The sequence below is a fragment of the Lagenorhynchus albirostris genome, chromosome 7 (genome assembly GCF_949774975.1).
Source record: "Lagenorhynchus albirostris chromosome 7, mLagAlb1.1, whole genome shotgun sequence".
Classification (NCBI taxonomy): Eukaryota; Metazoa; Chordata; class Mammalia; order Artiodactyla; family Delphinidae; genus Lagenorhynchus; species Lagenorhynchus albirostris.
This window is the reverse complement of record NC_083101.1, coordinates 88,622,531-88,646,614: the sequence shown is the minus strand read 5'-3', so window position 1 is coordinate 88,646,614 and position 24,084 is coordinate 88,622,531. Positions and strand designations below refer to the sequence as shown.

The 24,084-nt window shown below is 39.1% G+C and overlaps 1 protein-coding gene across 1 annotated transcript in view; it reads left to right on the top strand.

The window, feature by feature from the left end:
• Positions 1–24,084, top strand: part of PTPDC1 (protein tyrosine phosphatase domain containing 1) — an 89,916-nt gene that overhangs the window by 48,847 nt on the left and 16,985 nt on the right. The window contains exon 3 of the mRNA XM_060153552.1: positions 23,554–23,725. Within this exon, the coding sequence (XP_060009535.1) occupies positions 23,554–23,725 (172 nt within the window). The remainder of the gene's footprint in view (positions 1–23,553; positions 23,726–24,084) is intronic.

The following is a 24,084-nucleotide window of genomic DNA, read 5'->3' as shown; positions in this document are numbered from 1 at the left end:
AAATTCTTAGAGAGGTACAATCTCCCAAGACTGAACCAGGAAGAAATAGAAAATATGAACAGACCAATCACAGCACTGAAATCAAAAAAAAAAAAAACTCCCAACAAGTAAAAGTCCAGGACCGGATGGCTTCACAGGTGAATTCTATCAAACATTTAGAGACGAGCTAACACCTGTCCTTCTGAAACTGTTCCAAAAAATTGCAGAGGAAAGAAGACTCCCAAACTCTTTCTGTGAGGCCACCATCACCCTGATACCAAAACTAGGCAAAGATACCACAAAAAAAAAGAAAATTAAAGGCCAATATCACTAATCAACAGAGACACAAAAGTCCTCAACAAAATACTAGCAATCCGAATCCAGCAGTACATTAAAAGGATAATACACCATGATCAAGTGGGATTTATCCCAGGGATGCAAGGATTTTTCAATATCCACAAATCAATCAGTGTGATACACCACATCAACAAGTTGTCACTCCCTTTTGGCCTGCAGAATTTCTGCTAAAAAAAACAGCTGATAGCCTTATGAGAGTTCTCTTGTATGTAATTTGTTGCTTTTTCCTTGCTTCTTTTAATATTCTCTTTAACTTTTGTCATTTTGATTACCATGTGTCTTGGTGTGTTTCTCTTTGGGTTAATCCTACATGGGACTCTATGCTTCCTGGACTTGGGTGACTGTTTCCTTTCCCAGGTTAGGGAAGTTTTCAGCTGTTGTGTCTACAGATATCTTCTCAGGCCTTTTTTCTCTCTCTTCTACTTCAGGGACCTCTATAATGCCAAAATGAGTGCGCTTGATATTATCCCAGAGGTCTCTTAAACTGTCCTCATTTCTTTTCTTTTTTCTGTTCAGAATTAGTGATTTCCACCACTCTGTCTTCTAGCTCGCTGATCCATTTCTCTTTATCTTTTAGTCTGCTATTGAGTCCTTCTGGTGTACTTTTCATTTCAATTATTGTATTCTTCATCTCTGATTGGTCATTCTTTATATTTTTTAAGACTTTGTTTAAAAACTTCTAACTTCTTGCTGTGTGCATCCATTCTTCTCCCAAGTTCTTTCATCATCTTTAGGATTGTTACTCTGAACTCTTTCTTGGATGGGTAGATTGCCTATCTCCACTTTACTTAGTTTTTTTCTGGAGTTTTATCTTATTCCTTCTTCTGGAATATGTTCCTTTGCCACTTCACTTTGTCTAAGTTGTTATTTATTTTGTTATGTATGTGGTAGGTTAGTTACGTTTCTTGACCTTGGAGAAGTGGCCTTCTGTAGGAGATGTCCTGTGTTACAGCAGTGCACTCCTCTCTCATCATCCAAGCTATATGCTCTAGAGCTTCCCCCTAAAGGGAATGTGTGGGTTCTTCTGTTATGGGGGCTATGTGGACGGTCATTTAAGCTTGGTTGACCCCTAGCCCATTTGGTTGCCAGGCCCTGCATTGTGCAGGTGCTGTTGGCTGCTGTTTAGCAGGGCCTGGTCACAAGGTGGCTGGCTACAGAATCCTAGGGAACCGCAGGGCTAGTGCTGGCTCACTGGTGGGCAGGTCAGGGTCCTGAAGACTCCAGGGCTGTTGCCCGCCCACTGGTTGGTGAAGCCAGGTCCTGGGGTTAGTGCTGGCCTACTGGTAGGCAGAGCCAGTTGTTGGAGTCTCTCTGGGATCCCAGAGCTCGTTTCAGATAGTTGGTGGCAGGGGTGGGGAGTGGTTCCTGTCACAGTTGAGTATGGGGTCTGGGGTGTCCCGAAGGTTGCATTGGCCTGCTAGTGGACAGGGCCAGGACCCAGCTGGTCTCGGGGCAGGGTTTGGCCTGCTGTGAGCGGCCTGGATCCGCAGGCTGCAGGATTGTCATTTTCTTCCGTTTGGTGTCTGCCCCCTCTGGTGGGTGAGACTGTTCTAGAGGCTAATGCAGGCTTCCTGGGGAGAAGGCCTGGTGCCTGACCACTGGTGGGTGGAGCTGGGTCCTGGCCCTCTGGTGGGTAGGGCCATGTCTAGGGGCGTGTCTTAGAGGTGGCTGTGGTCTCAGGAAGTCTTTGGGCAGCCTGTGTACTGATGGGTGGGGCTGTGTCCCTGCCTAGTTAGTTGTTTGGCTGGAGGCTGCCCAGCTCTAGTGCATATAGGCTGTTGGGTGAGGCCAGGTCTTAGCGCTAGTCAGCCAAGATGGCAGCTGCCAGAAGCAGTATTCATCCAGCAGAATGTTCCCAAATGTGGCTGCCACCAGTGTTTTTGTCCCCAGCTGCCCCCACCTCTCCAGGAGACTCGCCATGATAAGCAGGTAGGTCTGGCCCAGACTCCTGTCAAATTACTGCTTTTGCCCTGGGTCCTGGTGTGTGTGGTTTTGTGTGTGTCCTTTAGGAGTAAAGTCTCTGTTTCCCCAGTTCTGTGGGGCTCCTGAAATTAAGCCCCACTGGAGTTCAAAACCAAATGCTCTGGAGACTTGTCTTCCAGGGCTAGGGAGCCCGATGTGGGACTCAGAATTCTCACTCACTCTGCAATATAATTATTCTCCAGTTTGTGGAGAGTACGGGATTTGATTATATCGTTGAGTCCACCTGTTCTACCCATCTGTTGTTTCCTTCTTGGTCCTTAGTTGTAGGAGATCTTTTCTGGTAGGTTCCAGTCTTTTTCATTCATGGTTTTTCTGCATGTAGTTGTGATTTTGGTGTGTTCATGAGAGGAGGTGGCCTCAGAGTCTTTCTACTCCACCATCTTGGCCACTCTCTCCTTAGCCTTTTAAGAAGGAATATTGAAAACAATGTTTGTCTCCTTCATTATCCTCTTAGACTTAAATTATCTGGTGGTTCCTCTCATCAAATGCCTACTTGCAATTCGACCTTTCAATTTTTTCTTCTTTTGTTATTCGCAAGTGTCACTTATAAAGCACATTCAGAAGCGCGCTAGCCCTCCTCCTCTTTTTTTTTCTCTCCTCTGTCATGGTCCTACAGTTCTGATTTTTACAAGGTGTCCCAGGAAAGGAAGGGTGCTGTGACTTGGACTCTTACTACCACACTCACCCTCACTGTTTCTTTCTGTTGAAAGTTCTAAGCTGGAAGTACACCCTGATTTCCTGCCACATTGGCACCACTAGTCTTGCTGCTACCACCAGCAGTTAGCCAAGAGACATGTTGAATAATTTTTCTTGGCAGTACCCTTTGCATGATTTTCTTATTGCCTACTCTGGATTTTGCCCAAGTTCACTTTAGTGCTCCCCTATAGGGTTTTTTCCCCTCTAAGTATGGATTAGATAATATAAGGAAAAGTAAAGGAGTAAAGGTCTAAAGGTATTGGAGTTAAATGCTTGCTGGGAATAATTGGTTCACAAAATTGTTTATGCTTCTTATTGGAAACTAACCACTCCACCAGGGGGTGCTCTCTTTCATCAGGAAGACCAGTGTTTTATACTTGTGACCTTGTCTAAATTCCAGATCCTTGTGGATTCTCCTTCATCTGTCTGTGCTGTGTCTGACTCTAGAGGGACTCTAGAGGGACTAATACTTCTGATAATTACCATCTGTGGACAACTTCTATGTGCCAGATTTACAATACATTTTCATTTACCTGGTTTTAGAAAGCAGTGCTGTCTAAAACAAATGCAATAATGGTGTCTATTTGCTGCTTCTCTTGTAGAATAATGTTTTTTTTTTTCCCCTGAGTACTTTCCAGCCTAACGAATGTAAGAATCAGATGAGCCTTTTTCTCTATCCTTTCTTCTGTTGGAATGTTACCTCTTAGCTGGTGTTTCTCACCTGGGATTCTGTTGGCTTTTGAGGCGGAGCAACTGTTCACTGTACAGGAGAGCCCTGAGCATTGAACACATTTAGTATCCCTGCCCCACTCATCTAGTAATGTCCCTAGATTACAATGACAACCAAAAAAACCATATACATTTCCAAGTGCCCCCAGGAAGGTTGTAACCCCTATTGTAATCCACTAGGTAAGCTGATTTTCACCTTTCCAAAAACATTTTTTTAAATAAAATTTTCCTCATTTTATAAGTGTAGCTAATTTTTAATTAGGAAAAAAATCTGGAAAAATAAAAAAACTTACTTTATATTTAACTTTCTTAAAGTGCATCTTCATTTAGTCAGTTATACCTTATTAGGTTAACATTGGGATGGGGTTAGTATATTTTTTAAACGTTGACTAATGGGTCATGGGAAATTTTAATTAGGGGATATATAAATACTAAGGAAAATAGAAAACTCAGGAAGAATTAGCTTTGGAATTAGACCCCAATTTAAATCTTGGTTCTACTACTTTTGAGGGAAAAAAACTTATTTTGGGAAATTTCAAACATTCACAGAAGTATACAAAATACAGTAAAGATTCCCATGTGGGTACCACCCCCCTGCCATGGAAGTACCATCCCCTATATCACCCAACTTTACCATCACCCAACTTTAACAATTTCAGCTCACTCACTTCCTCCACTCATTTTCTCTACTTCCATATTACTTCATTTCATTCGTTAATCATATATCATCATTGCAATAACTTAAAAAAATTAACAATAATTGCTTAGGTATCTAAACATTGCTCAGATTTCTAATTGTCTCATAGATGGATGTATCTTTGTTTGAATTGAGATCCGACAATATATATGGTTTCATATATCATACATGGTTGATATGTATCTTACATCTCTTTTAAATTTGGGTTTCCCCCTGTCTCTTTTTCCTTACACTTTATTTGTTGAAGAAACCAGAAATTTTACTTTGTAGATTTTGTCACAATCCGTATTTGCTGATTATACCCTCATAGTGTTCCTATAAATTGGATTCATAGACTGTTGTAGAGTCTAGTCAGGTTTTTTTTATTGGCACAATATTTCATTGACTGTGCTATATTCTTCCATCAGGATTCCCATGTTGTCTGACTGTCCCTCTTTTTGTAATATTAGTTCTTTTATTTTTGAAATAATTTCCTAACTTACAGAAAAGCACACAAAAAATTTCTATGTATTTTTAACCGGAGACCCCCATTCAAGTTTTATCAACTGTGTCAATAATATCTTTTAATAACAAAAGGATACTTGTCATGTTTATTCAGGTTCTTTCAATGATCACAGTTAGTCCTTTCTTGACCTTTGTGAACATTACAGCCCAGTTATTTTGCAGTATGTTTCTCAATATGGGTTTATCTACTGTTTCATCATAAGACTGAGGTTACGCATTTTTGGCAGAAACATCACAGAAGTGACTCTACACTTCTTATACATCCTGTCAAGTGACGCAAGATATCATTTTGCCATAAAACTGGAAATGGTAAGTTTGATCATGTTAGTAAAGTGGTATCTGCCAAGATTTACCTATTATACATTATTCTTTCTCCCTTCATAATTAATATTTTATGGAGAGATGCTTTGAGACCTTATATATATATCCTGGTCCTCGTCCAGCTTTTACCCAGTAGTTTCAGCTTTTAATTATTACTATGATAGATAACTAAATGGAGGTTTTCTAATTCCATCATTCCGTAGGCATTTCTTACTTGGCATTCTTCTGTGAGGAAGAACTTTCCCTTTCCACTTATTTGCTCAGTTATTTATTTCGGTGTAGATTCCTCTTTTGTTCAGTGGAATATCATCTTTTCCCATCATTTGTTTGATGCTCAAGTATAATACTTTAATCTTTGGCCCTTAGCTGTATCATTTTGCCAAGTCCCCACCACTCCAGCATTCCTTGCTTTCTAGCACAGCAAGATCTTCCAGTCTCATGTTGCACTTTCCCTATCCTAGCCCTGAAATCAACCTTTTCTCCAAGGAGCCCTTTTAGTGGGGAATGGTATTTAGAAACCAAGATGTACTCACTACTGGATGTGCTAACTACCACTGAAATGTCACAGTTCCCAAGCTCCCTAGGGGACAAAGCTAGAAAATATATGTTAATATATATACATATATATATATATATATATATGTCTACTTTTACATATATATTTATTTTTGTTTCTGTCTATACATATTGAAAACCATGACTTCATATTGGTACTTTCTATTCTAATCCAACAGTTTACCATCATTCTAGCTTTTCCCATTTTTTGTTTATAATTCTCTTCTCTAAGAATGAGAAACCTGGCTCTTATTATCCCCAATATGTTTCCTTATTTATTCAGCCCTCCTTTTCAGCCCTGCCCTCCCAGCCCTGCCCAGCCATCATCCATCTTAGCTCTTTTTTCCACACGGAGCCCACGCCCTGCCAGGTCACATACCATACACTGTTAGTTGTCTTCCCTGTGTTGGCCCTGACCTCTGCTAAATGACCCTCACTTAGGCCTGCCTTGTGACTGTTTTTTCTTTGATTATATATACATTTTTAATTAAAATATTGAAATAATTGTATACTAGTGTGCAATTGTAAGAAATAGTACAAAAAGATCTCATTTACCTTTTACTCAGTTTCCACCAATAGTTACATATTTGAAAACTAAAAAACATTGCTGAAAGAAATTAAAGATCTAAATAAATGGAAAGACATCTTGTGTTCATGGATTGGAAGAATTGTTAAGATGTCAGTACAACCCAACAGGATCTACAGATTCAATGTGATCCCTGTCAAAATCCCAATGATGTTTTTTGCAGAAATAGAAAAACTCACCCTAAAATTCACATGGAATCTCAAAGGACCCCCAAATAGCCAAAATAATCTTGAAAAAGAAGAACAAAGTTTGAGGACTTGCTTCCTGATTTCAAAACTTACTACAAAGATACAGTAAGCAAAACAGTGTGGTACTGGCATAAACAAAGACATATAAATGAATGGAACAGAAAAGAGATCCCAGGAGGAAAAAACCTTGCAAATGTGGTCAGTGATTTTTGACAAGGGTGCCAAGACTATTCAGTGGGGAAAAGATAATCTTTTCATCAGTTGTTGTTGGGAAAACTGTATGCACATGGAAAAGAATGGTGTTGAACCCTTACCTTATGCCATATACCAAAATTAACTCAAAATCAAGAATCTGAGAGAGATCAAGATGGCAGAGTAGAAAGACGTGGAGCTTACCTCTTCCTACAAATATATCAAAAATACATCCGTATTTGGAATAATTCTCACTGAATACCTACTGAGTGCTGGCAGAAGATCTCATACAACCAAAACTACAGGAAAGGTCACCATGTAACCTTGGAATAAACCTGACTAAGGAGGTGAAAGACTTATATGCTGAGAACTATAAAACATTGATAAAGGAGATTGAAGATGATTCAACAAAATGGAAAGATATCCTATGCTCTTGGATTGGAAGAATTAATATTGTTAAAATGTCCATACTACCCAAAGCATCTACTGATTTACTGCAATCCCTATCAGATTACCCATGACATTTTTTCAGAACTAAAACAAATAAACCTAAAATTTATATGGAATCATAAAAAGGCTTAGAGTTGCCAAAGCAATCCTGAGGAAAAGGAACAAAGCTGGAGGCATAACCCTCCCAGACTTCAGACAATATTACAAAGCTACAGTAATCAAAACAGCAGAGTATTGGCACAAAATCAGACATATGAATCAATGGAACAGAAGAGACAGCCCAGAAATAAACCCACACACCTACAGTCAATTAATCTTTGACAAAGGAGGCAAAAATATACAACGGAGAAAAGACAATCTGTTCAGCAAGTGGTGTTGGGACAGCTGGGCAGCCATATGTAAATCAATGAAATGAGAACACTCCTTCACACCATGCACAAAAATAAATTCGAATGGTTTAAGGACTTAAATACAGCTCAATATGAAATAAACAACCCAATCAAAAAAAAAAATGAGCAGAAGACCTAAATAGACATTTCTGCAAAGAAGATATACAGATGGCCAACAGGCACATGAAAAGATGCTCAACATCGCTAATTATTAGAGAGATGCAAATCAAAACTACAATGAGGTGCCACCTCATAAGTCCACAAAAAGTCCACAAATAATAAATTGCTGGAGAGGGTGTGGAGAAAAGGGAACCCTCCTGCACTGTTGGTGGGATTGTAAATTGGTGCAGCCACTGTGGAAAACAGTATGGAGATTCCTTAAAAAACTAAAAATAGAGTTCCCACATGATCCAGCAATCCCACTCCTGGGCATATATCAGGAAAAGATGAAACTCTAATTCAAAAAGATACATGCACCCCAATGTTCATTACAGCACTCTTTACAATAGCCAAAACATGGAAGCAACCTGAGTATCCATTCACAGATGAATAGGTAAAGAAGATGCAGTATATGTATACACACACACACACACACACACACACACACACACAGTGGAATATTACTCAAACATACAAACGAATGAAATATTGCCATTTGCAGCAATGAATGGACCTAGAGATTATCATGCTAAGTGAAGTCAGACAATGAAAGACAAATATCACATTATACCACTTATATGTGGAATCTAAAGAAATGATACAAATAAACAATTACAATTTACAAAACAGAAACAGACTCACAGAAACAGACTCACATAGAAAATTACCTTGTTAGTGTACCGAAGGGGAAAGTAGGAAGTTATAAATTAGGAGTTTGGGCTTAACAAATACATACTACTATATATAAAATAGATAAACAACAAGGACCTGCTGTATAGCACAGGGAACTGTAATATCTTGTAATAACCTATTACAAATATCTTGTAATAACCTAATCTGAAAAAGAAAAAAATATATATATGTTAACATACAAATTTGAATAGTTTTATATTAACATATATAAGTATATATAAAATTGAATCAATTTGCTGTACATCTGAAATTAACACAAAATTGTAAATCAACTGTACTTCAATTTTTAAAAAAGACCTAAACATAAGAGCTCAATGTATAAACTCTTAGAACAAAATAAGGGGAAAATCTTCATAACATTGGATTTCGTAATGATTTCTTGATTATGACACCAAAGCACAGGTGACAGAAGAAAAACATAGATAAATTGGACTTCATCAAAACTTAAAACTTTTGTTCATCAAAAGACACTATCAACAGAATGAAGAGTCATCCTACAGAATGGGTGAAACTATTTGCAAATCATGTATCTAACAAGGGACTAATATCCAGAATTATACAGAACTCCTAAAACTCAACCACAAACAAACAACCCTATTCAAAAACAGACAAAGGACTTGAATAGACTGTTCTCATGAAAAGAGATGTCCAATAACCATGAAAAGATGCTCAACATTATTAACTATTAGAAAATGCAAATCAAAACCACAGTGAGATACAACTACATATCCATTAGGATGGTTATTATCAAAAGCACAGAAGTGATTGTTGTCAAGGATGTTGAGAAATTGGAACTCTAGTATATTACTGTATTACTGGTAGTGTAAGTGGTACAGCCACTATTGAAAACAGTATGGTAGTTCCTCAAAAAATTAAAAATAGAATTACCATATGATCCAGCAATTTCACTTCTGGGTATATACCAAAAGAATTGAAATCAGGGACTTGAGCAGATATTTGTACACCCATATTTATAGCAGCATTCACACTAACCGAAAGTTGGAAACAACCTGAACGTCCATGAATAGATTAATGGATAAAATATGGCATGTACGTACAAAGGGATATTATTCAGCCTTAGAAAGGAAGGAAATTCTGCACATGCTACAATATGGATGAACTTTGAAGACATTAAGCTGTGTGAAATAAGCCAGTCACAAAAAGACAAAAATAATTATTTGGTTCCACTTACATGAGGTACCTAGAATGTCAAGTTCTTAGAGACAGAAAGCGCAATGGTGGTTGCAAGGAACTAGGGCAAGAGAGAAATGGGGACTTAGTGTTTAGAGGGTATACAGTTTCAGTTTGGGAAAATGAAAAAATTCTGGAGGTGGTTGGTGGTGATGGTTGCACAACAATCTGAATGTATGTAATGCTACTGCACTGTACACTTAAAAATGGTTAAAATAGTAAATTTTATGTTATGTGTATTTTGCCACCATTAACAAGGGAAAAAAGGAAGGAGCTTTCTCTTCCTCATCTTTTTCCTTCCCTTCCTGAATTGAACAGTCCAAAAGCCACTGGGTGGGACCATAAAAAGTAGGCATCCACACCAGAGGGTGAGTAAGGCTGCAGCACTGGAAGCCAAACAGGGTGAGGCGGATCCATATAGGGGGGCAGCCTGGCAGTCATGATTCCTGAGCAGGATGATATCATGTGGGAGGCTGACCTGATTCCTGGGTGTTAGAATAGGTGTCAGAGCTCAAATGAGGTTAGGAGAGTTCCTCATGGCAGAGTGACCCCTCATAGTGTATCAGAACACAAGCAGAGTGAGGAGACATCCACACATGTGGGTGGCAACAGCAGCCTAGCTCAGGATCTTAGAGTTCAGTTGGAGGAAGGGAGGCATCCACTTAGGTAAGGGGGGCCGTCAGCAGTGAGGGGAGATTGGTCACATAGAGGGGGACTAGTCAGAGAAGTAAAGGATAATAGCAGGGTTCTCACCATCAGAGAAGGGAGTTATAATTATGGAAAGGGGGATATTAGGAGGAAACCTGTGCTCTTGGATTGGAACTGATAATGTCAGGGTGAACTCAAATAAGTTTTCAACATATATGCATGCATATGTAAATATTAATTTAAATGTGTGATGTGTGTGTGTATGCATGTATATAGTGCACATATTCTTTAGTTGTGTCCACTGAGAGGGCCTGCTAGCAACAACACTGTTAACAGTAATGAGCACACCTAGCATCTGGACTTGGTTTCTAAATATTATTATTTACCAATAAACACCAGGACTTATTGGATCTAATTATGAGGAAGCGGACACACCCAAATTGAGAGATGTTGTACAAAATAACTAGCCTATACTCTTCAAAAGTCAAAGGCATCAATATCAAGGAAAGACTGAGGAACTTGTTCTAAAGGGAAATAAATGAGGGAACAACTAAAATTCAGTGTGTGATTCTGAACATTGTGTAGTATGATTTTACCATAAGGAACATTGAGATAATCAGTGAAGCTTGAGTGAGGTCTGAGGAATAGTGGTCAACTAATAATGTATCAATCAATTTTCTGATTTCAGGGAATTTTAGAGAATGTCTTTGTTTATGGGAAATATATACTAAGTTATTTAGAGTAATGGGGCAGTATGTCTGCAGGTTATTCTCAAATGGTTCAAGAAACAATAGTCTTGGTCTTATACTTATAACTTTTCTGTAAGTTTGATATTGCTCAAAAAAAAATAAAATCCTCTCCAAAATTTTTTAAAAATTAAAACTAAATCTTAGGTGGAGGGAGCTTCAAGATGGCAGAAGAGTAAGACATGGAGATCACCTTCCCTCCCACAAAAACATCAGAAATACATCTACACGTGAAACAACCCCTACAGAACACCTACTGAATGCTGGCAAAAGACCTCAGACCTACCAAAAGGCAAGAAACTCCCCACGTACCTGGGTAGGGCAAAAGAAAAAACAGAGACAAAAGAATAGGGATGGGACCTACACCAGTGGGAGGGAGCTGTGAAGGAGGAAAGATTTCCACATACTAGAAAGCCCCTCCGTGGGCGGAGACTGCGGGTGGCGGAGGAGGGAAGCATCGGAGCCACGGAGGACAGCGCAGCAACAGGGATGCGGAGGGCAAAGCGGAGAGATTCCCACACACAGGATCTGTGCCAGCCAGTACTCACCAGCCCAAGAGGCTTGTCTGCTCACCCACCGAGACAGTTGGGGGCTGGGAGCTGAGGCTCGTTCTTCGGAGGTCAGATCCCAGAGAGAGGACTGGGGTTGACTGCATGAACACAGCCTGAAGGGGGTAGTGTACCACAGCTAGCTGGGAGGGAGTCCGGGAAAAGTCTGGAGCTACCGAGGAGGCAAGAAACTTTTTCTTCCCTCTTTGTTTCCTGGTGTGTGAGGAGAGGGGATTAAGAGCACCACTTCAAGGAGCTCCAGAGGCGGGCGACTATCAGCACAGACCCCAGAGATGGGCATGAGACGCTAAGGCTGCTGCTGCAGCCACCAAGAAGCCTGTGTGCAAGCGCAGGTCACTATCCACACCTGCCCTCCTGGGAGCCTGTGCAGCCCACCACTACCAGGGTCCCGTGATCCAGGGACAGCTTCCCCGGGAGAACACACGGCGCGCCTCATGCTGTTGCAACGTCACATTGACCTCTGCTGCTGCAGACTCGCCCCGAACTCCGTACACCTCCCTCCCGCCAGCCTGAGTGAGCCAAAGCCCACGAATCAGCTGCTCCTTTAACCCTGTCCTGTCTGAGTGAAGAACAGATGCACTCAGGCAACCTACACGCAGAGGTGGGGCCTAGTCCAAAGCTGAACCCCAGGAGCTGTGCGAACAAAGAAGAGAAAGGGAAATCTCTCCCAGCAGCCTCAGGAGCAGCGGATTAAATCTCTGTGATCAACTTGATGTACCCTGTATCTGTGGAATACCTGAATAGGCAACGAATCATCCCAAATTGAGGAGGTGGACTTTGGGAGCAACGATATATATATATATATATTTTTTTTCCCCTTTTCCTCTTTTTGTGAGTGTGTATGTGTATGCTTCTGTGTGTGATTTTGTCTGTATAGCTTTGCTTTTACCATTTGTTGCAGGGGTCTGTCTGTCCTTTTTTCCTGTTTTTTTGTATAGTTTTTAGGGCTTGTTATCATTGGTGGATTTGTTTTTTGGTTTCGTTGCTCTCTTCTTTGTTTTTTATTTATTACTTTAAAAAAATTTTTTAAATATTTTTTTATTTTAATAACTTTTTTATTTTATTTCCTTCTTTCTTTCTCTTGTTTTTATCCTTCTTATTCTGAGCCATGTGGATGACAGGCTTTTGGTGCTCCAGACAGGTGTCAGGGCTGTGCCTCAGAGGTGGGAGAGCCACATTCAGGACATTGCTCCACAGGAGACCTCCCAGCTCCACATAATTTCAAACGGTGAAAATCTCCCAGAGATCTCCATCTTAACACCAAGACCCAGCTCCACTCAATGACCAGGAAGCTCCAGTGCTGGACACCCTATGCCAAACAACTAACAAGACAGGAACACAACCACACCCATTAGCAGAGAGGCTGCCTAAAATCATAAGGCCACAGACACCTCAAAACACACCACCAGGCGTGAACCTGCCCACCAGAAAGAAAATATCCAGCCTCATCCAACAGAACATAGGCACTAGTCCCCTCCACCAGGAAGCCTACACAACCCACTGAACCAACCTTAGCCAATGGAGACAGACACCAAAAACAATGGGAACTACAAACTTGCAGCCTGCGAAAAAGAAACCCCAAACACAGTAAGTTAAGCAAAATGAGAACACAGAGAAACACACAACAGATGAATGAGCAAGGTAAAAACCCACCAGACCGAACAAATGAAGAGGAAATAGGCATTCTACCTGAAAAAGAATTCAGAATAATGATAGTAAAGATATCCAAAATCTTGGAAATAAAATGGAGAAAATACAAGAAATGTTTAACAAGGACCTAGAAGAACTAAAGAGCAAACAAACAATGATGAACAACACAATAAATGAAATTAATAATTCTCTAGAAGGAATCAATAGCAGAATAACTGAGGCAGAAAAATGGACAACTGACCTGGAAGATAAAACAGTGGAAATAACTACTGCAGAGCAGAATAAAGAAAGAAAATGAAAAGAATTGAGGACAGTCTCAGAGGCCTCTGGGACAACATTAAATGCAACAACATGCGAATTATAGGGGTCCCAAAAGAAGAAGAGAAAAAGAAAGGGACTGAGAAAATATTTGAAGAGATTATAGTTGGAAACTTCCCTAATATGGGAAGGGAAATAGTTAATCAAGTCCAGGCAGCACAGAGAGTCCCATACAGGATAAATCCAAAGACAAACACTCCAAGACACATATTAATCAAACTATCCAAAATTAAATACAAAGAAAAAATATTAAAAGCAGCAAGGAAAAAACAACAAATAATATACAAGGGCATCCCCATGAGGTTAACAGCTGATCTTTCAGCAGAAACTCTGCAAGCCATAAGGGAGTGGCAGGACATATTTAAAGAGATGAAGGGGAAGAGCCTACAACCAAGATTCCTCTACCCAGCAAGGATCTCATTCAGATTTGATGGAGAAATTAAAACCTTTACAGACAAGCAAAAGCTAAGAGAATTCAGCACCACAAACCAGCTTTATAACAAATACTAAAGGAATTTCTCTAGGCAGGAAACACAAGAGAAGGAAAAGACCTACAATAACAAACCCAAAACAATTAAGAAAATGGTAATAGAAACATACATATTGATAATTACCTTAAATGTAAATGGATTACATGCTCTAACTAAAAGACATAGACTGGCTGAATGGATATGACAACAAAACCCGTATATATGCTGTCTACAAGAAACCCACTTCAGACCTAGGGACACATACAGACTGAAAGTGAGGGGATGGAAAAAGATATTCCATGCAAATGGAAATCAAACGAGAGCTGGAGTAGCAATTCTCATATCAGACAAAATACACTTTAGAACAAAGACTATTACAAGGCACAAAGAAGGAAACTATATAATGATCAAGGGATCAGTTTAACAAGGAAGATATAGCAATTGTAAATATTTATGCACCCAACATAGGAGCACCTCAATACATAAGGCAAATACTAACAGCCATAAAAGGGGAAATCGACAGAAACATCATAGTAGGGGACTTTAACATCCCACTTTCACCAGTGGACAGATCATCCAAAATGAAAATATAAATAAGGAAACACAAGCTTCAAATGATACATTAAACAAAATGGACTTAATTGATATTTATAGGACATAATCAAAGACAACAGAATACACTTTCTTCTCAAGTGCTCATGGAACATTCTCCAGGATAGACCATATCTTGGGTGGGTCACAAATCAAGCCTTGGTAAATTTTAGAAAATTGAAATCATATCAAGTATGTTTTCTGACCACAACGCTATGAGACTAGATATCAATTACAGGAAAAGATCTGTAAAAAATACAAACACATGGAGGCTAAACAATACACTACTTAATAACCAAGAGATCACTGAAGAAATCAAAGAGGAAATCAAAAAATACCCAGAAACAAATCACAATGAAAACACGATGACCCAAAACCTATGGGATGCAGCAAAAGCAGTTCTAAGAGGGAAGTTTATAGCAATACAAGCCTACCTTAAGAAACAAGAAACATCTCAAATAAACAACCTAACCTTACACCTAAAGCAATTAGAGAAAGAACAAAAATCCGCAAAGTTAGCAGAAGGAAAGAAATCATAAAGATCAGATCAGAAATAAATGAAAAGGAAATGAAGGAAACGATAGCAAAGATCAATAAAACTAAAAGCTGGTTCTTTGAGAAGATAAACAAAATTGATAAACCATTAGCCAGACTCATCAGGAAAACAAAGGAGAAGACAAGTCAATAGAATTATAAATGAAAAAGGAGAAGTAACAACTGACACTGCAGAAATACAAAGGATCATGAGAGATTACTACAAGCAACTCTATGCCAATAAAATGGACAACCTGGAAGAAATGGACAAATTCTTAGAAATGCACAACCTGCCAATACTGAACCAGGAAGAAATAGAAAATATGAACAGACCAGTCACAAGCAGTGAAATTGAAACTGTGATTAAAAATCTTCCAACAAGCAAAAGCCCAGGACCAGATGTCTCACAGGTGAATTCTGTCAAACATTTAGAGAAGAGCTAACACCTATCCTTCTCAAACGCTTCCAAAATATAGCAGAGGGAGGAACACTGCCAAACTCATTCTATGAGGCCACCATCACCTTGATACCAAAACCAGACAAAGATGTCACAAGGAATGAAAACTACAGGCCAATATCACTGGTGAGCATAGATGCAAAAATCCTCAACAACATACTAGCAAACAGAATCCAACAGCACATTAAAAGGATCATACACCATGATCAAGTGGGGTGTAATCCCAGGAATGCAAGGATTCTTCAATATACGCAAATCAATCAGTGTGATACACCATATTAACAAATTGAAGGAGAAAAACCATATGATCATCTCAATAGATGCAGAGAAAGCTTTCGACAAAATTCAACACCCATTTATGATAAAAACCCTGCAGAAAGTAGGCATAGAGGGAACTTACCTCAACATAATAAAGGCCATATATGACAAACCCACAGCCAACATCATCCTCAATGGTGAAAAACTGAAACCATTTCCACTAAGGTCAAGAACAAGACAAGGTTGCCCACTCTCACCACTCTTATTCAACATAGTTTTGGAAGTTTTAGCCACAGCAATCAGAGAAGAAAAAGGTATAAAAGGAATCCAAATTGGAAAAGAAGAAGTAAAGCTGTCACTGTTTACAGATGACATGATACTATACAAAATGAATCCTAAAGATGCTACCAGAAAGCTACTAGAGCTAATCAATGAATTTGGTAAAGTAGCAGGATACAAAATTAATGCACAGAAATCTCTGGCATTCCTATAAACTAAGGATGAAAAATCTGAAAGTGAAATCAAGAAAACACTTCCATTTACCATTGCAACAAAAAGAAAAAAATATCTAGTAATAAACCTACCTAAGGAGACAGAAGACCTGTATGCAGAAAATTATAAAACACTGATGAAAAAAATTAAAGATGAAACAAATAGATGGAGAGATATACCATGTTCTTGGATTGAAAGAATCAACATTGTGAAAATGACTGTACTACCCAAAGCAATCTACAGATTCAGTGCAATCCCTATCAAACTACCACTGGCATTTTTCAGGGAACTAGAACAAAAAATTTCACAATGTGTATGGAAACACAAAAGACCCTGAATAGCCAAAACCATCTTGAGAAAGAAAAACGGAGCTGGAGGAATCAGGCTTCCTGACTTCAGACTTTACTACAAAGCTACAGTAATTAAGATAGTATGGTACTGGCACAAAAACAGAAATATAGATGAATGGAGCAGGATAGAAAGCCCAGAGATAAGCCCATGCACATATGGTCACCTTTTCTTTGATGAAGGAGGCAAGACTATACAGTGGAGAAAGGACAGCCTCTTCAATAAGTGGTGCTGGGAAAACTGGACAGCTACATGTAAAAGAATGAAATTAGAACACTCCCTAGTACCATACACAAAAATAAACTCAAAGACCTAAATGTAAGGCCAGACACTATTAAACTCTTAGAGGAAAACATAGGCAGAACACTCCATGTCGTAAATCACAGCAAGATCCCTTTTGATCCACCTCCTAGAGAAATGGAAATGAAAACAAAAATAAACAAATGGGACCTAATGAAACTTAAAAGCTTTTGCACAGCAAAGGAAACCATAAAGAAGACAAAAAGACAACCCTTAGAATGGGAGAAAATATTTGCAAGTGAAGCAACTGACAAAGGATTAATCTCCAAAATTTACAAGGAGCTCATGCAGCTCAATATCAAAAAAACAAACAACCCAATCCCAAAATGGGCAGAAGAGCTAAATAGACATTTCTCCAAAGAAGATATACAGATTGCCAACAAACACATGAAAGAATGCTCAACATCATTAATTAGAGAAATGCCAATCAAAACTACAATGAGATATCATCTCACACCAGTCAGAATGGCCATCATCAAAAAATCTACAATAAATGCTGAAGAGGCTGTGGAGAAAAGGGAACCCTCTTGCACTGTTGGTGGGAGTGTAAATTGATACAGCCACTATGGAGAACAGTATGGAGGTTCCTTAAAGAACTATAAATAGAACTACCATACGACCCAGCAATCCCACTACTGGGCATATACCCTGAGAAAACCATAATTCAAAAAATACATGTACCACAATGTTCATTGCAGCTCTATATACAATAGCCAGGACATGGAAACAATCTAAGTGTCCATCAACAGATGAATGGATAAAGAAGATGTGGCACATATATACAATGGAATTTTACTCAGCCATAAAAAGAAACAAAATTGAGGTATTTACAGTGAGTGTGTCATACAGAGTGAAGTAAGTCAGTAAGAGAAAAACATACCTTATGCTAACACATATATATGGAATCTAAAAAAAAAAGAAATTGTCATGAAGAACCTAGGGGCAAGACTGGAATATGGACATAGACGTACTAGAGAATGGACCTGAGGGTATGGGGAGGGGGAAGGGTAAGCTGTGATAAAGTGAGAGAGTGGCATGGACATATATACACTACCAAACGTAAAATAGATAGGTAGTGGAAAGCAGCCACATAGCACAGTGAGATCAGCTCAGTGCTTTGTGACCACCTAGAGGAGTGGGATAGGGAGGGTGGGAGGGAGGGAGACGCAAGAGGGAAGAGACATGGGGATATATGTATATGTATAACTGATTCACTTTGTTATAAAGCAGGAGCTAACACACCATCGTAGAGCAATTATACTCCAATAAAGTTGTTAATAAAAAAAAAACTAAATTGTTGAACTGTGTTAAATGTGCTAAGCAGTCAAAATAAGACAGAAACTATAAAAAGGCATCAGAGACCTTAGCAAGATCAATTTTCAGTGGATGCTGAAGACAGAGACCAGAGTTGAATAGATTGAGGACGAGAAGGTGACAAATGGAAATGGCAAATGAAGTCAACTTTTTTAGAAGTTTAGCTGTAAAGGGGAGAGGGAGGGCTCTCTGAAGAAGGGGAATTACAGTGAAGGATCTGGAAACAATGACATATACTAGGAATGTTTGAAAAATTAAGAAGATTTGACCTGAATAGGGGAAGACTTAGAGGAGTTCTGTCTTCAGATATTTGAAAACATTGCAAGTCAAGGAGATGCTTTATTTTTAATTTTTAGAAGGAAGAACCAGGACCAATGTTTACAGAGAAATGGATTTTGACTCAACATTAGAAAACATCTTGAGCTGTCAAACAGTTGAATAGTTAGTTGCCTTGTGAGAAGTGAGCCTCCTGTCACAAAAAGTGGAAAACAAGAAGCTGTAAAGTCAGCATTCTAGTCCATTTCCAGTTCCTGGAAATGACTCCTGTATTGACTTAGGACTGAGCCCAGATGGACCTCCATCTCCCACTGCATTCTTGGGCCTATTGTTGCATGAGTTTGTTTAAATAGGAAGTTATTAGTCCTTTCTTGAGTATAAAAGGGAATTACCAGTTCTTGAGGCTCCACATCTCTTTAGACTCTTTAGTGCTCTAACCACCCACATGTAGAAATTAAAGAGGAAAAGACCAAGGCCTCATAAGTAACTTAAGTAGGTTTCTTTATTGTTTACTGTGCTTAATTTCACATTTGCAGTGACCAGTATCTCATTTGGTTCCTTAAATATTATTCTGAATTTGGGAAGGTCTGATTGCCTACCTACAAACAGGCCATTGGCCACAAAGATATTGTTGTGTTTAGAGTGCAGCACCCATATTCTTTATGCTTTGAGAGGGGTCTTTTATGCATTGATGATGACAGCATCTTAGGGGGGAGTATAGGAATGGTCATGGGGATTATCTTTTGTTTTCCTACTTTTTCTTGGAGGCTGATTTTGTTTTAGAGATAGCATATTTGGAAGAAAAAGGGTAAAAATAGTAATGAGGCAGGGTCCCCTATGATTTTATATTCATGGAATATAGAAAACTGATATTTTTTTCCTTATGTATTTAGAGAAACACTTTGTCGGAGAAGGAAAATATAGATCCTGTTAACAGGCAAGTGGAGAAACAACAGTAGTGTTGTTTCTTGTGGCCTCAAGTTATAACTATGGAGGAAGGAGGGAAGGAGAGCAGAGAGGTGAATGTAGCTTATAATAACGAGGTTCTATAGACTTTCTCTGTGGTTGCCAGAAAAAAAGTTTCTTTACCTTTTTTTTGGTAACATCTTTATTGGAGTATAATTGCTTTACAATGTTGTGTTAGTTTCTGCTAGTTTCTGCTTTATAACAAAGTGAATCAGCTATACGTATCATATATCCCCATATCTTCTCCCTCTTGCATCTCCCTCCCACTCTCCCTATCCCACACCCCTCTAGGTGGTCACAAAGCACCGAGCTGTCCCCATGCTATGCGGCTGCTTCCCACTAGCTATCTATTTTACATTTGGTAGTATTTATAAGTCCATGCACTCTTTCATTTTGTTCTAGCTTACACTTCCCCCTCCCCGTGTCCTCAAGTCCGTTCTCTATGTCTGTGTCTTTACTCATGTCCTGGCCCTAGGTTCATCTAACATTTTTTTTTTTTTAGATTCCATATATATGTGTTAGCATTCGGTACTTGTTTTTCTCATTCTGACTTACTTCACTCTGTATGACAGACTCTAGGTCCATCCACCTCACTACAAATAACTCAGTTCTTTACTTTTTAGTTTCTGTTGAAAGTATGGCCCTTCATAGAATTACTCTTACTCTAAAATACTTCCATCTTATATAATACATGAAATAGAAAATAAAATAGTCTTGTTCCTCCTTCTATCTAAAGATAAGGCTTCTCTTTTTTCCCTATTGGTAATTTAAATAAATATTAAAACGTTATTTCTAAAAGTCTGAAAAATTCATCATTAGAAATCTATAATTCACCCCAATTTAAATTTTTAAATTGATTTTTAGGCTATTGTGCCAAACTCCTTGACCTCAGAAATCCACATCTCCACATAACCACATTTTTGTTCACAGAATGTTGCCGAAAAACAATCATGCCATGACTTTATAGGGATTATCTTCTAATTCATGAAATAAAAGATATTAGAACTTGTACCAAATTGGTCTCTTTTTGTATTCTTTTTGAAAATAGTTATTTTATTCATTTTGTGGGTCAGTTTAGTTACATATCCTCACACTTCTTGTTTCACACATCTGTAAGACATTGTATTTTAATACATAAACCTTTCGTTCCTTAGCTTGGTCCAGACAAGTCCTATCCTCATCAAATTCATTCTCATTTTCAGAACTGTTGAGAACAGAGTCACTTGGACTCTCCTCTGTGGATGTCCTTAGAGCTGCACAGATCACGCATTTCCTACTCACTGGTTGAGACCTCCTAGTTGCTGCCTCACATGCCTTTCATCTCAGATGGAACTTGCCTGCCGGATTTTCTCTCGCACCTTCTTCTCATGGACTTCCATATTTACCTGCTTCAGTATCTTGCTGCTGCTCACTTAGGCTTGAAGTCTCAGCACCCAGTGCAGTGTCTGCCCCTGTACTGTCTTGTTTCCATGCTTAGCTCCGTTCACACAGTCACAGTCCCAGCAGGCCCCCAGTCCTTGGCTCCCGGCCCTATCTTTACAGGGAATGTTAACACTAAGAAACTTGAGTCAGACTCCCTGTTCCCCAGATAGCAGACTCAGACCCCTTAGTTTGAGCATTTAGGGTCTCTTGCCATCAGGTTCCAACTTGCCTTCCACACCGCATCCTCTACTCTTTCCTTTCCTGTAAAACTGTGTGGAAGCTGTGCCTTCTGGGTTAGATATGTTAAAAGGAATTCTTTTCCATTGCTGTATGCAAAATAACAGGGGCAGGATGCTATACTCGTAGGAATTTGGGCACCAAATTGAGCTACTCTGTCTTATTTGACAAAGCACATCCATTTGGGGAGATGGGGGCTGTGTTTTAAAAGGAGCATGCTTTAAAGCATTATTAATTGTTAAAATAAAACAGAACAAAACAAAGAAGAACCCTATCTATGACAGTAGACTGTTTCCACCTGCACATGGCTGAAATACCATTTGGAGAGACAGAGGGAGAGAGACACGGGGGTGGGGGTTAGGGTGTGCAGCTTGACATTAACAAGAGAGGAGGCAGACAGTTGGTGGTTGTTATAGTTTCTGTGTTCTTTATATCCTTGATCATCAAGTTGCAACCTCCCCCTCATCCAGTTCCTTTAAAAAATGTGATACTTAGTGAATTTTCTTCCTATGCCTCTGCCAAGACATTACTGAAGCTTTTCTTTTCCCCATAGTCAGCAACAAAAGGCACAGAATTGTGTCTTTGAGTTTTTGAGGGCTATAGTTATGACTACTATTACTATGCAATAACCAAGAATTGGGTTTTCACATTCTGAAAATAAGAATATGAATATAAATGTCTTTTGATTAATATATCAGCCCTACAGATGTCTTTATTTGTTCTAGCCAAGCATTTCTTTAATAGTTCTATTAAAAAATCGTTTTTTCTTTTTATTTTGAAAAATTAAATGGTGTTTTAATAGTGTTAGAGGTATCTAGTATATCCCACTTTATTACAATTAACTTTTTTTTAACATCTTTATTGGAGTATAATTGCTTTACAACGTTGTGTTACTTTCTGCTGTTTAACGAAGTGAATCAGCTATACATATACCCCATATCCCCTCCCTCTTGCGTCTCCCTCCCACCCTCCTTATCCCACCCCTCTAGGTGGTCACAAAGCACCGAGCTGATCTCCCTGTGCTGCGTCCCACTAGCTATCTGTTTTACATTTAGTAGTGTATATATGTCCATGCCACTCTCTCACTTTGTTACAATTAACTTTTTATCAGCCCTGTTCCAGAGAGCAGTAGAAAGAGAATATTTTTCAAACTGTTCAAAGAATAGATATGAAAGGAATAACAAAATTTAAATATTTTAATATGTGTGTGTTTACATCAGAAAGACATTTTTCTAAATTCATTACAGTATTTTAGATGTAATTCTTTGAGCAGTCAGATCTTTTAAAATGTGTTTGAGAAACAATAGAAAAGTCACATTTTAAGTATAATCTATTTAAAATACATGTTATTCTTCCTTATATTTGAACAGTCTGTTCAAAACAATCCATTCATATGGGATTTTGCTTGTACAGATCTGAGTGGGAATCAGTAGTTTCTTTGTTTGTCACTATGGAAACAAGTCAGCCTATCCTGAATGGCGGTTAGATCACGCAGAGTGATGCTCATGTTTCAGTGTAACTTCATCATGGAGCAGGCTGGCGCTGACATCTTGCCTCCAGCTCTTCCCTCCTGGAAGCCCAGCGCCATGCAGGATCCACCCCGGAGGCTTTCTGCTGTGCCATTCCTCAGCTCCTTTTTCCAGGGCCGACGACACTCTGCCTCCGACCCCATGGTGCGACTGCAGCAGGGGCGGCGCAGCTCCACTGCCAAGATGCTCTCGTCATCCTCTCTCCAGGTGATGGTGGCCATGTCCTCCGTCAGCTGTGCTGAGAGAAACCCAACTTGCCCCGAGAGAAAAAGTAAAGCTCCTTTTCTACTTAAAGATTGCCACAGCTTTGAGTTTAAATATAAGAACTGTGAAGAGGTTATACTGTGTTGATACTTTTTAAATTTTTGACAATTAATCCTGCATTATACTTTTTATTGTCTGTTATGCTAAGAGATTCAGTAGACATGTAATAGGAGATAAAAATGATTGAATGTTTTATGTTTTTTCATTAAAAATGTAGTTTTTGCACAAAACTCATTCCCTTGTAGAAGATCTGCTTTTACAGTTTCTTCCTTTTCATTACCAGTATGACATGTGGAGATTATTGTGTGCAAAAGCCTTTTCTGTAGTAAAGGATAGTGTACTTACACGAAAGGGAAACAGTTTTATTCCTGACAAAGTGAAGGGGACTTAGCACCAGCTTGTCATCTACAATCCTGAGAGAAAATGGAAGCTGTTTCCCATGTTACTATTCTGTTCAGAGAGTAGGATTTTGAATCGTCCCTTTGCATGTTCTAGGAAATTCAGGACGTCCAACACCAAAGTATACAAAAGTTGGAGAGCGTTTACGGCATGTCATTCCTGGACATATGGCCTGTTCCATGGCATGTGGTGGCAAAGCTTGCAAGTATGAAAATGCAGCTCGCTGGAGTGAACAGGAGCAAGCTATTAAGGGGGTCTACTCATCCTGGTAAGTGATTCTGTCTGTCTTTGGTAGCTCCCACCAACTCCTAAGTGGGAAAATAGAATGGACGTGTAGGAGATGACCAGGAGGCATTGGGCTGTAGAAGAAGGAATGTGGGGTTCTGAAATCAGAGAACCTCACCTCCATCCCTGGCTTTGCCACTTGACAAGCTGTGTGATCTTGGTCTACTCACACAGGCAGTCGGAGCCACAGTTTCCTGATCTGTAAAATGGAAATAATGAAACCAACCCTATAGGGTTTTTTTTTTAATTGAATGGAATGCTGTATGTAAAGTATCTTAAAGAAATGGTAACTAGATAGCTCTTAAATTTCAGAAATTGCTAAAAATAATTTAAATGTTCAAC